Source organism: Setaria italica, chromosome IX (genome assembly GCF_000263155.2).
Source record: "Setaria italica strain Yugu1 chromosome IX, Setaria_italica_v2.0, whole genome shotgun sequence".
Classification (NCBI taxonomy): Eukaryota; Viridiplantae; Streptophyta; class Magnoliopsida; order Poales; family Poaceae; genus Setaria; species Setaria italica.
In genome coordinates, this window is record NC_028458.1 from 51,036,508 (window position 1) to 51,052,518 (window position 16,011).

General features: G+C 45.3%; 2 protein-coding genes across 3 annotated transcripts; both read left to right on the plus strand.

The window, feature by feature from the left end:
* The first annotated feature begins 3,155 nt into the window (after positions 1 to 3,155).
* On the plus strand, positions 3,156 to 7,139 carry LOC101754328 (disease resistance protein RPS2). Its single transcript, XM_004984921.4, has 2 exons — positions 3,156 to 4,507; positions 5,138 to 7,139. Exons 1-2 carry the CDS (start codon positions 3,488 to 3,490, stop codon positions 6,857 to 6,859), a joined length of 2,742 nt encoding a protein of 913 aa, XP_004984978.1. The 5' UTR covers positions 3,156 to 3,487; the 3' UTR covers positions 6,860 to 7,139.
* Positions 7,140 to 7,584: 445 nt separating this feature from the next.
* Positions 7,585 to 14,306, plus strand: LOC101754730 (probable mitochondrial import inner membrane translocase subunit TIM21). 2 transcript variants are annotated; one of them, XM_022829744.1, is made up of 8 exons: positions 7,585 to 7,797; positions 8,305 to 8,323; positions 9,239 to 9,390; positions 10,101 to 10,279; positions 11,253 to 11,301; positions 11,377 to 11,496; positions 12,317 to 12,521; positions 13,894 to 14,306. In XM_022829744.1, exons 1-7 carry the CDS (start codon positions 7,684 to 7,686, stop codon positions 12,479 to 12,481), a joined length of 798 nt encoding a protein of 265 aa, XP_022685479.1. In that variant the 5' UTR covers positions 7,585 to 7,683; the 3' UTR covers positions 12,482 to 12,521; positions 13,894 to 14,306. The 2 variants fall into 2 exon arrangements, with proteins under 2 accessions (XP_022685479.1, XP_004984979.1); XM_004984922.3 differs by having other exon boundaries at positions 7,588 to 7,797; positions 12,317 to 12,526.
* The last annotated feature ends 1,705 nt before the right edge of the window (positions 14,307 to 16,011 follow it).

Sequence of the window (16,011 nt, forward strand, 5' to 3'; positions counted from 1 at the left end):
CGGTGCCCACGAACTTGAGAAATTGGTACTTGCCAGCGCGTTTAACGTTTCAAGTGCCACTTATTTTCCATTTCTAAAAGCTTGACGCTTCTTCATTCGTATGGAATCAGCTTCAAGCTTGACGCAGTGGTGGAGAAAAGCAATCCAGTGGGCAGAGGCAGTGATTCCGAAAGTGAAGGGGATGAAGATGATCCCAGTGGGCAGGGAGGTGGTCGTGTTCAAAAGGACTACAACGCTTTTTTTAAAATTTGTTTTCGGGGTTCCCTTGCAATGGGTCTAATGTAAAATCATGTTTATATAAATAAAAATCCAACGTGTTTCTATAAAAAACTAAAAATCTCTTTGCTTTTCAGTCGACTAAGCAATCGGAGGTGTACTAGATTTAGCCATGTGTTCAGTGTAAAAGCTTGCGCCTGAAACAGGGCTAGAGTAATGTGTTATAGGTCATGCGGTCTACTGTGTCCTGTTCTCTATTATTTTCTCAATCATAGTATGTCGATGGAGGCTTGATTGACGGAGGTATGCTAACGTTTGCAGTCTACCTAACCCGCCCTTTAAACTCGAACTAGTCATTGTATAGGAGTTCTGCTAGTCAAGGTAGTATTTTCTGGCAATATATTCATTGTGAGCTAGGTTTCTCGATCCCCTACTTAAGTTGATCGGTACTCTCTTTGGTCACAAATACTTGAAGTTTTGATTGAAATCTTATTAAAATTTTATGATTCTGTCCGATAATATTTTTAATATTTAATTTGAAAATATAAAATCGGTTGTGTATAATTGTTCTGAAAAGATCATTCATAACTATATACTTATTAGATATTATAACTTTGTTCTGATATAAACAAAGGAGTGGTTAGAGTTAAAACTCGACCATAAAAAGTCAATGGCGTCGAGCATCGCTAGAGGGAGTATATTTCTTTCCTAATTTCCAAGAAAAGGGAAGACCACTTTGAATTTAGATGAGGCCGATTACTTTGTATAAGGTCACATCAAGGACATGCTAACACTCTGATCTTGAACTTACTTATTATTTTCGTTTGAAGTCAATGGTTTTATTTGATTTCTTATATTTTTCAGGTTATAACAGTGGACTAGGGAAGTGCCCTTTTTTTTATAAAGCTAGGGAGGTGCTTTAAATGTGATATTATAACTAGTACTGATCAAAGCTACAGCACGTCATCATCCGTTACAATAACTGAAGTCTTTTTCATAGTTCCTTTTCAGCCAAAGACCCCAAAAAACATATCTTCTGATTTTCTGAAGACCCTGGGTACGGTATATATACTTCCTAAAAAAAACTGAAGACCGTGCGTATGGTATACCCTCCTTTTTTTTTACAACACAGACACAGGAAGGTGCCCATTTGCATTGAATTAAGAAGGAGGTTATACTCATTTTGGGAAAAGAATAATTGGTGATTTGTTTTACAGTCTTCAAGGTGTACGACATTGAACACTATTGTCCATTATAACATACTCCCTGCATCTGAAAAATAATGTAATTCTAGTTTTGTCCTAAGTCAAACTATTCAAAATATTTTGTAGATGAGTTTTGCTATTTATTTGTCGACAGATTTTTGGAAGAAAATATGTTAATTTTTTCTATGTTGCAAATGTTGTCATTTGATGTTGCAAACATTATTCTTCGGTGTTGCAAAATATTTCGTGATTTTAGGAGAGGAAATGTGGCAGATTCAATGTATTGTTCTCGCATGTTGCATAGTACTTCATGTTTCGGTCATATGCAACATGTGATAATAACATCTGCAACATTAGAGAACAACGTGTGCAACATTATAAAATTCGATAAATTTTACCCCTTAAAAATATGTCAACAGATAAATAGACACTCCATTTTGTAGATAATTTAAGTACAACCACCCAAGGACACAAAAACAGATCAGCATCAGGAAATTTAGAGAAAAGAAACGAAAGAAAGCTGCCACATTCAAGCTCTCCACCAAATTTGATAAATTTATAAGATTATCGAAGTATTTTACAAGGCAAATGCACATGTGATTTTTTATGTTCCCAAACTAAATATTTTAAGTTTATTGATAGTTACAGTTTCAAAAGTTTGACGTGATAAATAAAAAACATCAAATATTTATAATTAATAAAGGGAATACTTTGCAAGTTTTGGACACTTGAAAAGAGCAGGAAAGGGTCTTAAGAAGAAAATTGAATTCAGGAATTTTCGTGCTAGATCATCAATACTCATATGTTAGGCATGCTTGTTTGCCTTTGCTTCAACTCAATTAATTTCAGTTCAATGATGAGCACTATACCAGTATGAAAACAAGCAACAGAGCTAGAGCTTGCAAGTTGAAACTGTCATCTGTATTGAATATTGATCGAGTTAGCAGTAGCAGCTTCTCCTACAAAGAGATGAGTTTCTCTTCATCGCAAGATATTATTATGGAGAACCCATCTAGGCTAAACATGAGCTATAGATCTGGTATTAGTTCCAAACCCATGCTACTCCTGTCAAAACGTAATCAACACTCCTGTTATGGAAAGGAAAAAAAAAAGGAACTCTAATTCCTGCCTCCGAATAATGATTCCTTATCGTCCTAGTAGACTGCAATAACTTTAAAGTGCAATTCAGTAGCTAAACTCATATGCAATTTGTACCTTGATTTGTTGGCACCGTCCACCCAAAAGTGGGAAAAATTCATTGACATTTTCTTTCGAATGAATATCAGTACCATTTTCGTATTATGATATTTTCGAGACTGATGACAAATTCATACAGCTGATTTCAACACTCGCAGTGTAGCAGGTACATTCGTGATGAAGCTAGTTTCAAAGTTTAAATTGCACTTGACCACTTGTTCCAAAATTCTAATAACGCGTCCATTTGTTTTTCACTTAGCCTATCTTACGTCATCTCCTTTCAAAACTCTGCATTCCTGTTCATTTTATCTCACTTCTCATGGCGCGTGCCCTGAAAAACCTCGCGGCGCGACCAGTGGTGGTTTGGTTCTTGCACAGTGCACACAGTTTGGGACTGGGTGACGCATTGACACGTCGCCTTGACGAGAGCAGAGGAGCTGAGCATCGCGCGTCCATGGCGTGAATGAATGCAGCTGGTGCAGCCGCCGAATGGCATGGCCACTCACGGCGAGCCAGCTTGGATGGATCTCCAACGCCGAGCTCCTCATCCCCCTGCCTCCACTCCTGTGCCGCCCTCGTGACTCCGACCACGCCGCCAGGTCCGCTCTCCGGCAGGCGTCTGGCGTCGTCCAACCGATTCCGCTCACGCATTCACTGCGCCATTAACTGCCCTCTCGCCACCCCACCTACTCACTTCCGTCCTCTTAAACCTAGCTGCGCTCAGTGCTTCTCAAGTCTTCACCGGGCACGCGCATGCCACCGCAATCTCCCTAGCACCGCCGTGCCGCCGCTGAACGCACGGGAGATCGAAGCGCGCGCCGCCGGCGAGGAGATCTTGGTTTGGTTGCGGGTCGATCGGCGGAGATCCGATGGAGCTGCAGCTCGCCGCCGTGCTCGGCTCGCTCGCCCTCGGCGGCGCGGTGTTGGCGCTCTTCTTCGGCAAGTGGTGGCAGCCGCTGGCCGACACCGACCGGCGCGTCAAGGAGCTGGCCGACGCGGTGGACGCCCTGCTGCGGCAGCGGGCGGAGGTGCTGGGCCAAGACCCGTCGCCGACGTCGGACCCCGTGCGCGCGTGGCTGCGGCGCGTGCAGGAGGCGCAGGACGAGATGGCGTCCATCCAGGCGCGGCACGACGGCGGGCAGCTCTACGTGGTCCGCCTGGTGCAGTACCTCTTCCTCCCCACGGGCCCCGTCGCCGGGCTGGCCGAGCAGCAGCTCAAGGCGGTGCGCGCGCTCCGGGATCAGGGCGCGGCGATCCTCGAGGCCGCGCTGGCCACGCCGCAGGCGCCGCCGCCGCTGCTCTGCGACCCCGAGGACCTGGACGGGCTCCCCGCGGAGGCGGGGCCCGCGAGGGCCTACCTCAACGAGGCGCTCCGCTTCCTCGGCGACTGCGACGCCGCGCTCGGCGTCTGGGGCGCCGGCGGCGTGGGCAAGACGACGGTGCTCAAGCTGGTGCGCGAGGTCTGCGGCCGCGTCGCGCGCTTCGACCACGTCCTGCTCGTCGCGGCCTCCCGGGACTGCACGGTGGCCAAGCTCCAGAGGGAGGTCGTGTCCGTGCTCGGGCTGCGGGACGCGCCCACGGAGCAGGCGCAGGCCGCGGGGATCCTGGGCTTCCTGAGGGACAAGAGCTTCCTGCTCCTGCTGGACGGCGTGTGCGAGCGCCTGGACCTGGAGAGGGTCGGCATCCCGCAGCCCCTCGGCATGGCCAACGGCAAGGTGAGGAAGGTCATTGTGGCGTCGAGGAGCGAGGCGGTTTGCGCGGACATGGGCTGCCGCAACAAGATCAAGATGGAGTGCTTGAACGAGGAGGATGCGTGGAGCCTTTTTCAAGCCAACGTTGGCGGGGATGCCATCCATGGCCACGCCCAAATTTCTACACTTGCGAGACAGGTAATCAGCTGTTTCTGCTCTGTATCTTGTTCAATGTTGAAAACCATGGATCTGTCTCAGATCATGGCATTGCTACTTATCACTCTCTCCATCTAAAATATACTAGTTGTTTGGTTCTGACTGTTTTTTAATTACTTGCAACCAACTTATTTTTCAGTCAGTGTTGTATACTTTTATGTCTTGGATCAACATCCTGCTACATGCGGGTTGAAATGGTTGACGTTGATCCAAGGACATCTAGCTACCTGCTGAATGATCTATTTGTGGATGGCATTGATCCAAGGACTTAATTGATTTAAATGCTGCCCCAAGTGCCTAATTGATTTAGAATGTCCATTTTGGTTTTGTAAATAGATGAGTGCTTAACACATATTTTTACAACTATATCATACAAAGTGTGCTAGGAATCCAATTATTGGCAACACTTAAATCTAGGGGCATTGAGTCAATGCATGCTCCATTTCTTCTACATCCTGATCGGTCTTTTAAAATGCGGTTTTTTTCTTTGCATAAATATCTAGGCAACAATGTATTGAATTTTCAGCTACAAATGTTTTATTGTCTGAACACAAATATTTAGGCAATATACTACTTGATTTCTTCAGGCTAACTTGTTCTGCCATCGAACAGGTGGCTGCAGAATGCAAGGGCTTGCCTTTGGCCCTCGTCACCGTCGGCCGCGCCATGTCAAACAAGCGCACACCGGATGAGTGGGCCGATGCACTCGACGCCCTCAAGGCGTCCCAGCTCTCGGGCACGCCCGGCTCAGAAAAGGGCACGCACGCCCTGGTGAAGTTCTGCTACGACAACCTGGAGAGCGACACGGCGAGGGAATGCTTCCTGACCTGCGCGCTCTGGCCCGAGGATCATAACATCTCCAAGGACGAGCTCGTGCAGAGCTGGATCGGGCTCGGCCTGCTCCCCGACCGCGGCGACGTCGACGAGGCGCACCGGCTCGGGCACTCGGTGATCGCCGTCCTGGAGGGCGCGCGCCTCCTGGAGCCGGGGGACAACCACCGGTACAACATGTTCCCGTCCGACACGCACGTCAGGCTCCACGACGTCGTGCGCGACGCGGCACTCCGGTTCGCGCCCGGCAGATGGCTGGTCCGCGCGGGCGCCGGGCTGAGGGAGCCCCCGCGCGAGGAGGCGCTGTGGCGCGGCGCGCGGCGCGTGTCCCTGATGCACAACAGCATCGAGGACGCGCCGGCGAAGGCGGGCAGCGCCCTCGCGGAGGCGCAGCCGGCGTCGCTGATGCTCCAGTGCAACCGCGCCCTCCCGAAGAGGATGCTCCAGGCGATCCAGCACTTCACCAAGCTCACGTACCTGGACCTCGAGGACACCGGCATCCAGGACGCCTTCCCCATGGAGATCTGCTGCCTGGTCAACCTGGAGTACCTCAACCTGTCCAAGAACAGGATCCTGTCGCTGCCGATGGAGCTAGGCAACCTGAGCCAGCTCAAGTACTTCTACCTGCGCGACAACTACTACATCCAGATCACGATCCCACCGGGGCTGGTCTCGCGGCTCGGGAAGCTGCAGGTCCTGGAGGTGTTCACCGCGAGCATCGTCTCCGTCGCGGACGACTACGTCTCGCCGGTCATCGAGGACCTCGAGAGCAGCGGCGCGCGCATGGCGTCGCTCGGCATCTGGCTGGACAGCATCCGCGACGTGGAGCGGCTCGCGCGGCTGGCGCCCGGCGTGCGCGCCAGGTCCCTCCACCTGCGCAAGCTAGGCGGCGCGCGCGCCCTGCAGCTTCTGTCGGCGGAGCACACGCCGGAGCTCGGCGGCGTGCAGGAGAGCCTGCGGGAGCTGGTGGTCTACTCGTCCGACGTCGAGGAGATCGTGGCCGACGCGCACGTGCCCCGGCTGGAGGTCATCAAGTTTGGGTTCCTCACGAAGCTGCGCGTCATGGCGTGGACCCACGCCGCGGCGTCCAACCTCCGCGAGGTCGCCATGGGCGCGTGCCACTCCCTGACGCACCTGACGTGGGTGCAGCACCTCCCCTGCCTGGAGTCGCTGAACCTCAGCGGGTGCAACGGGCTGACGACGCTGCTGGGCGGCACCGAGGACGGCGGTGCCGCCGCGGAGGAGGTGGTCGTGTTCCCGCGGCTGAGGCTGCTGGCGCTGCTGGGTCTGCCCAAGCTGGAGTCTGTCCGCGCCGAGGGCGAGTGCGCGTTCCCGGAGCTGCGACGCCTGCAGACGAGGGGGTGCCCGCGGCTGAGGAAGATCCCGATGCGGCCGGGGCGCGGGCAGCAGGGCACCGTGCGGATCGAGTGCGACAAGCACTGGTGGAACGCGGTGCAGTGGGCGGGCGAGGACGTCAAGGCCTGCTTCGTCCCCGTGCTCTGAGTCATCGTTAGACTTGTAGTAGGCGGCGGAGTTGCAATTTTGGCGCCGGGGGATCGGGATTCGGGGAGTAGTATGGATTTGGTTGATGGTTCAGACAGAAATAAGATGGTTGTTTTTGGGTTTCTTCCATTTTATTTGGGACAAATCGATTTTTGGCCTAATTTGCTGCGTGTTGGCAGCTGGTGACTTTGGTTTTACTTTAATGTATAACTCAACCAGGATATGCTTTATGGTTGCTCAAACTTTTTTTAAAAAATATGTTCTCTTAAATCGATGCTAAGAGCCGGGATTTTTTCACTCTCTAAATTCATACAAAATGCGTGTGATTCTAAACAGGCCTAAACTTTGAACTGAGCAGTGAGCACCTGACACTGTGCAACTCTTCGGTGTTCTGTCAGTTGTTTTTTTCAGCTCATTCCATCAATCCCATCTTTTTAAGGTTTTAGCCAAAATCCGTAACCGATAAAGCGATAATTCAAGTACACACCCAATAGTGTCGCTAATTCATCCCAGTTTAATAACAAGAGTTTGAATTGTGATGTTTCCTTTCTGATAGGAAAAGTTTTGTCATTGTGAATTTGTGATGGCTGAGGACTGAGGTTGAGCCTATCACCCAAATCTGATCTCAATTCTCAATCAATTCGCTAACCACGTACCGGCTCCGGCTGACACGAGTTTTGGAGGCGCAAAAACTCCGACCCGACCCGTCGGCGCGGAGCACCGAAATAAAGCCCAGACGCGACCCGAATCGCTCCCTCTCCTTTCTCCTCGCCGCCTCCCTCCTTTCCTCCACCCCCTCCGCCAAGTAAACGAAACACACCCCCATGGCCTCCCGGATCGCGAGGCTGCTCCAGCACCGCCGCCTCCTCGCCACGGCGGCGGAGGCGTCCGCCCGCCACGCCCCGAGGGCTCCCTGCGCCGGTGCCGCCATCTCCAAGGTAATCCCGCAGCAGCGATGTGGATAACCCTAAACCCCTCTAAACCCCCCTTGAAGGTGTTCGACGGAATGCTCAGGCCTATCGACGCCGCTGTCCTTGCTGCCTGTGGTTGTGGTGTGACGGTTGGTTAGGTTTCTGAAGGGAGGGGGCCGAATGGGTGCTCTGTGTTAGGTTCCACTGAAGCATGAATTGTTGCGCAGGGTTGTACTTACTTGCTACTAGTACTACAGAGTATTGTAGTATATTCCGTAATGCCACTATGCTAGCCTATTCTGCTAGCCATGTTATATCCATCTGTTTACGGCCTTGAGCAATGCATATGCTGGCGCTCTATCTGGAAAGTAGGAAACACCAATCCGTTGTGTTTCTGAATTGCATATATTCTTTTGGGGCTTTGGGAAAATTTTCATGTCGTAATTTCCTTATTGGATTTGTTGTTTCTTATTTGGAAATATAATTTTGGCTCTGAAAATTCTTTACATTGTAATTTCCTCTGTCTAACTGCAGGATGTTGCTAAGGCTGAAGGTGAACTCCCACCTTTGATTAAATGCGGTGTTTGGTTGATCAAGTTGCTGCTGTGAAATCATTTGTTTTCTCAATATTCCTGTTATTGTTGCATCAGTGGCCTGTTTTGCGTTGCTGTCAGGATACTGCATCCTGACAGTTTAAACACTATGTATGCCTATCAAAACTTTTAATTTAGCTCTTTAGATGTATGTTGACATTGCAAATCAGAGTAAAGTGTTCAGTGGCTTCCATATTAGTCTATACCAAATTAACATATTTTAGCAAGTATAATCAGGATAAAAATGGATAAGCTCTGTTATAGTATCCGTGAAATATTTATCAATACTTCAAAGAGCTGTCACTTACTGCCATACTGGTTTAGTATAAACCTTCCATGAGAATGTACTGCCACTGCAACACTGCATCTAATATTACTATATGTGATAAACTTCTCATGCATTGGATATGCTTGAACGGTTTTTTTACATGTATAGAAAATCTCTATGTAGAATTATTCAGGACTGAAAGCCAAATGTTGTTGATAAAACTCCATCTATCTGTTTCTGTTCTGAACTAAATCATAATTTGAATACATGATTGTGATTGTTCCACTCGTAATTCCCCTCATCATGGCTCAGTCGATGCGCATCGCAATTTTTTTCAATTCATAAAATTGATCCAATATGTCTTAAAGGTTGATTCTACTTGCGTCTATGTTATGGCTTATGAGCATGCATGACTAAGTTTACAAATAATGGCTTCTCAGCTATCTGGTCTCATTTATTCCATTCATTTCCAGACATTTGAAAACCATCGAACTTTTGTGTGCTTTTTTGTTCTACAGGAACAGGACCAAAAATCCTGTTGCACTATTTTTTTTTCCGTGTTAGGATTTATTAATGCTGACATAAATTTCTTTGGATAAACATCCAGCTTCATCTTTGAAAAACTCAAGGTGGTACATGACCAGGTCAAACACTTCAGGTCCTTTGACTACTCATTCTGAGTGCCGCAAAGCATTTCCTTCTTTCATGAGGCCATCTGCATCTTACTCCACAAAAGCTTCAGACCAAAATCCAAAACAGGTTTGCGTTATTTAGTTCTGTTTGCTGATTTGAATTATTCAATGTAATATTGCTGCATATCTTCCTACTTGTCTCTGATCTTTGCTGTCATAAATTACAATGAGCACTGTGCATCTTTTGATTTTTGAACATGCTGCAAGGTCTGGTTAAAGTGCAATATATAAAATTTTAGTTATTGTGGTCATGGTGATAATCTGAATTCTGGTGCAACTGCTGATTACATCTATTGACTAATTTATATGCATTAACCCTGCTATGTGGTTTTGGACAACCAAAATTTCTTAAGAGAAGATTGTTAAATCTTCCAAAATTTGTGATCCTGCATATATGTTGAAAAGACTGTTATAATGATCTGCTCCAAAGATTTCTGCCTTATGGATTCATAATCTCAGTGGTCTCATGTAGGCGGACCCAATTATGCTATTCATTTAGCCAAAGCCAGAAGTACTTGTAGTGTTACAATTACAGTGTCATTATGTTAAGGAGAAATAAAAGTCCGGTACGACCGAGAAAAAAAACCCTTCATAGTCCCTGGCTCAACAGAAGCGTATATTGATTTAACTCTTTTCCTTGGAATTTAGGAGAGCGTTGTGTTTACTATCTTCCAGTTTTCCATTCACATCATTCTGCTGGAGAAGACAAGTTCTGTATATTGTTGCACCCCTTGACAGTTTACTGTTTACAGTCAGTTTTTTTGTCTTTGTTCTCAGGAGGGAAAAGACTTGTCAACTACAGAACATCCCTTTGATGATATTACCTACAACATACCCGAGAAGCCAGTGACATTTACTGAAGGTGCTTCTTACAGTCTTGTAATACTGGCTGGACTTGGAATTGCAGCGCTGGCTGGATATGCTGTGTTCAAAGAGCTTATATTTGAACCAAAAGAGTAAGCCCCTTGCATTTGTTATTTAGCTTCTGTTTGAACTTTGCAGAATGCTAAGTGATACAGTTATGGCTAATCGTATTTTGATATTACCAAACATGTTAATAAATAGTAACTATTACCATATTCTGGTAAGTTCTACAACATTTCCTTGTTGGAGTTTTGTTGTGGTCATTCTTCATATTGGAATACTAGCCCCTTTTTGTGCATTGTACAAATTTACAGGAGTTAATATGATGTGTGATATGGAACTTCCTTTGTCCTTTTTACTAAGTTACATATACATCATCTTAATCTGGACGCCTTACTGTCTATTAAGGTTACATGTGTGTATGATTTTCATTTCCTTGGTTCATAGAATAACATTTAGTGTAGAACGAAGCTTTTTTGTTGCAACATGTGCCATGCTTACACTAGCCTAGTTTCCTCTTATAGGTTGGTTTGCTACCTGTCATAAACAAAATTGTATTATATTGAAAAATGAAGATGAAACCAAATACTACGATAGGCCGTGCTCTTGATGTTCCGTTGTCATGTGTCCTATTCTGGTGCATTTTTCTTTCCTCACCTGTAGAGTGGCCTGATTCACTACCGGAAATACTAAACATTGCGTTGTGCTCCCCATAAAGCTGAACAACAACAAAACCTTCTAGTCCAAAGCAAGTTGGTGTATGCTAGAGTTGAAATCCAACATAATAATTTGTTGCTTCTTGTCTCTCTGTTTGCCTTATCATATACTCCCTCCGTTCCAAATTGTAGGTCGTTTTGACTTTTCTAGGTTCATAGATATTATCATACATCTAGACATACACTATATCTAAGTGCATAGTAAAAACTATGCACCTAGAAAAGCCAAAACGACCTACAATTTGGAATGGAGGGAATATTTTTTTCCTGGAAGAATGCCTGCGTTAATGTATAACCTTGAAGTTGAAGGGATATTTGTTAATGCTTGTGCATTGTTACCACCCTACAGGTACAAGATATTTGGGAAAGCTCTAGCAAGGATTCAGAGTGATAGCCAGGTTTTTGGTGATCTTGTTATTCTCTTGTAGATAGTTGTACTTTCCCTTTCTTATTAGTTTTATATATTTTGTTAGGTCACGGCAAGAATTGGCCACCCTATTACTGGATATGGTCAGGAAACTAGGAACCGTGCAGCTCGGCAACGAATTCCAAATAAGATTTGGACAGATGAGGATGGTGTTGAACATGTGGAGGTAGCATATACTCTCATCTCTGCTGCTTTGCCTGCTTCCATTGTGCCGTTTTACTTGCATGGGTGATATGGCTAGTTTATTGGGCAAGGAGTACAATAGCAGATCGACAGGTACCTACTCGCCCTCCCTGGGAGGCTCTGAGTTTAGGATCTGTTCCTGCTTGATCCTAACCTATGGCGCCTAGGGCCCTTATATATTGGGCCAGCCAACAATCCTTAACTGTCTAGGATTCAACTCTAATCTAACTAGGACTCTATCTCCAATCTAATTCTGTTACAATTCTTAACCAACTAGGAGTCTAATCCTTATCTAATTCTAACTGATCTGCTGAACCAGGATTAGCTGGCCCTTTGTTCCTTCGGTGGAACTTCTTGCCAAAGAAGTTGTCCACAACAATGGGTCTACTGTAGCCAAGTCAATAAGAAAAAGGACAACTTTACCAATTACAACTGTGCTATGTTGTGCAACACTTGGTGGGAAACTGTTCTCTGAGAGTTCATTAGTGCCTTAGGCATTTGACAATGGGCCAATCCCATAGTGAACAATAGCAAGCAGCATGGAAAGAGCTAGTGAATCATAACATAGGGAGAAGCACTAAGATGCGAATTAATTGCCTTCATTGCTGATATTAATCCTGAGGCAGTGCCAAAACCAGTGAAAATTCCCTTTACAATTTTATGTGCTCGTAGGTACTGTTTTTTCTAATTGGAAACGGGGGCGCTATCTTTCAAAAAAAGAAATGGGGGCGCTAAGGTTGCATTGATGTGAAATCATACTATTTGCATTGCTCCTATTATGGTCCTCACATGCATCTTTTCAGGTGAACTTTCTCATCCGTGGGCCACATGGAGCTGGAAAGGTCTATTCAGAGATGTTCAAAGATAACTCTGACCGGACATGGAAGTTCACGTACCTTGTTGTTGAAATCGTGTCTCCACAACATGGAAAAACACAACTGATGTTAGAATCTTACTTACCAGCGTAAGGATGCAAGTAACAAAAGCAGTTAGCAGTGGCATGATGTTGTAAGGTTCGATCTCCCGGATAACTTCATATTTATACCATCATTTTACATTATATCCTTTGTCCTTCCTTGCATTGTCATTCGACCATAAAGTTTTGAATTTTGATTTTCTCTGAATAGTAAACATCAAATAGTAGAAAGACGAAATATGCTTCTAGTGATTCATGGAACTAGTAAGCTCCATCTAAAAAAACTTGTACAAGAAATCTTCCTAACATGCTGATGTGGACATCAGCAACCTCAACCTTGTGGTCACATGAAGTCTTTTAATTGGTAATTTCAAATTACAAAATTATCATGCATGTTAGTAATACATTTTTTGTAAACATTTTTAAAGTGTAGCAATGTTCTTCTGGTAATAGAACCAAAGATTCTCGCAGCCTAATGGTTAGAGCATAGAACTCCGTGGGTTGGTCAATGAAACCCCTGTTGCCGGCCTTGGTTCGAATCTTGGTACTGGCTTCTTTAAGCCAAAATCAGAGGGACGTCTCTCCCTCTGGTTGAATTTTTTTTCTCTTCTGGTAATAGATGTTAACTTGTCTAGGTAAATGGGCCATATGAACATATGCATGAAGCATGTTTTTCGTAGTAGTTTGTTCAAATCTTCAAACATGGATATTTGTTGGTCCAATTTCCTTTTAGGCTTGATGTTCGTCTGTTTTGTATGGATATTTGTTCAATAATCTGATGATACAAGTAGGTTCGCACCCAATAAAAGCTTTTCTTCTTAATGCCAGTAGTTTGTATTTTGATTACCTTTGAATGTTCCTACATTTCTTTCAAGCCAGAAGTTTGTAGCCATGACCTTTGAATGCTCCTACATTTCTTTCAAGCCAGAAGTTTGTAGTAATGACCTTTGAACCCTCCTACATTTCTTTCAAGCCAGAAGTTCCTACCCATACACATCAAGTTAGCTAAATGCATTGGTGGCCCTAAAAGTTGTCATGCAGTACCATCTAGGTCTCTAAACTCTTAAAATAAACACAAGGATCCCTAGTGTGTGACTGGAGGTCCAATTCACCCTAATCAACAAACAATTATGTATGTGGTACTATAGAGTGGACCCTGAGATGTCTCCATGCTCTACTACGTGCTTAGGATCATAGCCACTATCATGTCCACTGCATGTCAGGCGCCATGTTGGCATGCCATGTAGGCAAATTTATTTTAATTAGGTAGCTTTGTACCTCAAGTGGCTCACATAGCAAGTTTAGGGACTTAAATGACACCACATGAAAAGTTTAAGGACTCCGGTGCACTTCAACTCCATGAAATCAGTTGACTCTTTAGTTGACTACCCATGATTCTTATTTTAGCATTATTTATGTATAATGGTTTACTGTCAATCTTTATTGAATTTATTTTTTGTTTAGAGGTTGGCACAACTGGGAAGATCCAAAATAAGTTTTGGCTAAACTGGGAATGTTATGAACAAGTCCGGGCAGATCGGTAAACTTAGGAACAAGCTTTCAGAATGTACTGGCATCAAACCTGTATTGTGGAGTAATAACCGGTTCTTGCATTACTAGAAGGAAAATTGGTTTCAGAATTCAGACAATTGATATCTCAAAATGTTTTGATGTTCCTTGAAAAATTTTGTGTACCCAAATTAATTGGGGAAAGACCTGCATACCTGGACGTTGAGGGTATTTTTTATGTGTTGATCTCATGAGTAGTTTATATCGTCCAAACGATGTGGCCTAACTCTACAAGTCATCTATGTAAAATCATAACAACTTTTGTTAACTGTGACTATGTGTTGGAATTATTTTGTTTTCAAATGCTCTTTCGAAGCATGGGGTCTAATCTTTACTACTTAAAACCTCTCTCTTTCTGGAGAACAGTTCCATATGTTTCTTTTGGTAAATTGCCCTACCATTGATCTCTAATATGCTGTTTGTAGCTTTACTGAACGAAAGCAACCCTACCTGAGGGAGACTTTCTGGGTATCCGTCAACCTTTGCATGATCATGTCTGTTACTCTGCCCCAACGATCGGTCCACTTCTTTACCTCGATATCAGAGACTTCACGCTTTCCATTTCTTTTATCTCATCTATCATCTGCATTGTGATCACGAATCCACCCGCAGATTCTCCCTTTTAGACTTTGCTGCTGCAGGTCGATGCAGATCCAAAGGTTCCGTCGTTTCATCCTTCCATCATGCATCGACCAGAAACTATTCTATATCGCACACACTCCACAAGACGTCAATGAACCAAGTGAAATATCCCTCCATGCTCCCTTGTCTTCATCTCCATCTGCCGCAATCGAAGCATGTGGTGTGGCTCCTTCGCCTCCTACCGATCAGGCCCTTTCGCTGTCAGGCCTCTACCTGCTCCAGGCTCCAAGCCACCAAGCCTTTGCCGAGGTCAGGTCGCCTTCGTCTGCTACATCACACCATGCCTGATTGGAGCAAAGCTATAAGTAGGATGCCTTTAGATTTACCTGCTCCCATAACAAGATTTGCAGCGTGGTGGATGTATCTTTCTTCAGTGATCAAGTCTTTGCCTGCGGCCGCATCGTGTTGTCAATTCCCGGCTTGGCTTGGCACCGCCCATCATAAGGCCGGAACGTGGCAATGGACTTGCTTATCTTGGAAATGTCTGTTTGGTTTTAAGTTTAGCCCTGGGCCCTTCACCCTCGTACGAATATCAAGATAAATGGTCTATTGATTGCTTGAACAAAAAACAATCAGATCCCGTTCATCCAATCGAACAATTTGCAGTCTGATTTACTGGTCAACATACCGAATAGTGCGACACCACATACACCGTCTCAATTACTCCAAAAACAATATCCCATTCATCCCATTAATCGTTTTGACCTGCGATGGGAGGATCTTGGAAACTAGACACACTGATGTGTATGCTTAACTTGAAGTAAGGGCCTGTCGCTGGCCTATGATGCAGGCAGACTTGGACCATCGAGTCATGGACTAGAAGCATTTGATATTATATGCTCCGTCTGACGCTTGATGTCGAAACATTCTCGGCTTAGTGGTCCAATGTACATGTACGAGAGTAGCATGTCTCACAATATACGTACACGCAGTCACTTTCAAAGACATGGTCCTATTTTTTGACTTGGCAGAGGCCATAAGCTTAGGTTTACTGTTTCTTCTTCCATTTAAATTGACAGTTGCTTCAAGCCTGCTGAAATCATCTTGTTCGTGCAATGGAGTAGAAATAGCAGCCCACTTGCTCACGTCCCCTGCGAATTGCCGGGATAGAGCTCGCTCAGTATCTGCAACAACAGCTGCACCTGCACCCCCAAGGTCCAGCCAATCCTTTTATCCATCTCATGTGTCATGACACCACATGTTTGACAAGAAGATAACAGAACAGAACAACAGAGCTCGGTCATGGCAACAATAAACAAAGCAGCGCTACCTCCCCACATGGTGCATGCCCATATCCATTCGGCATGTATGCATATCAAATGGGGCAGTTGGGTCGTCTATGCAAAAAAAAAAAAGGGATGAGAGTATCAT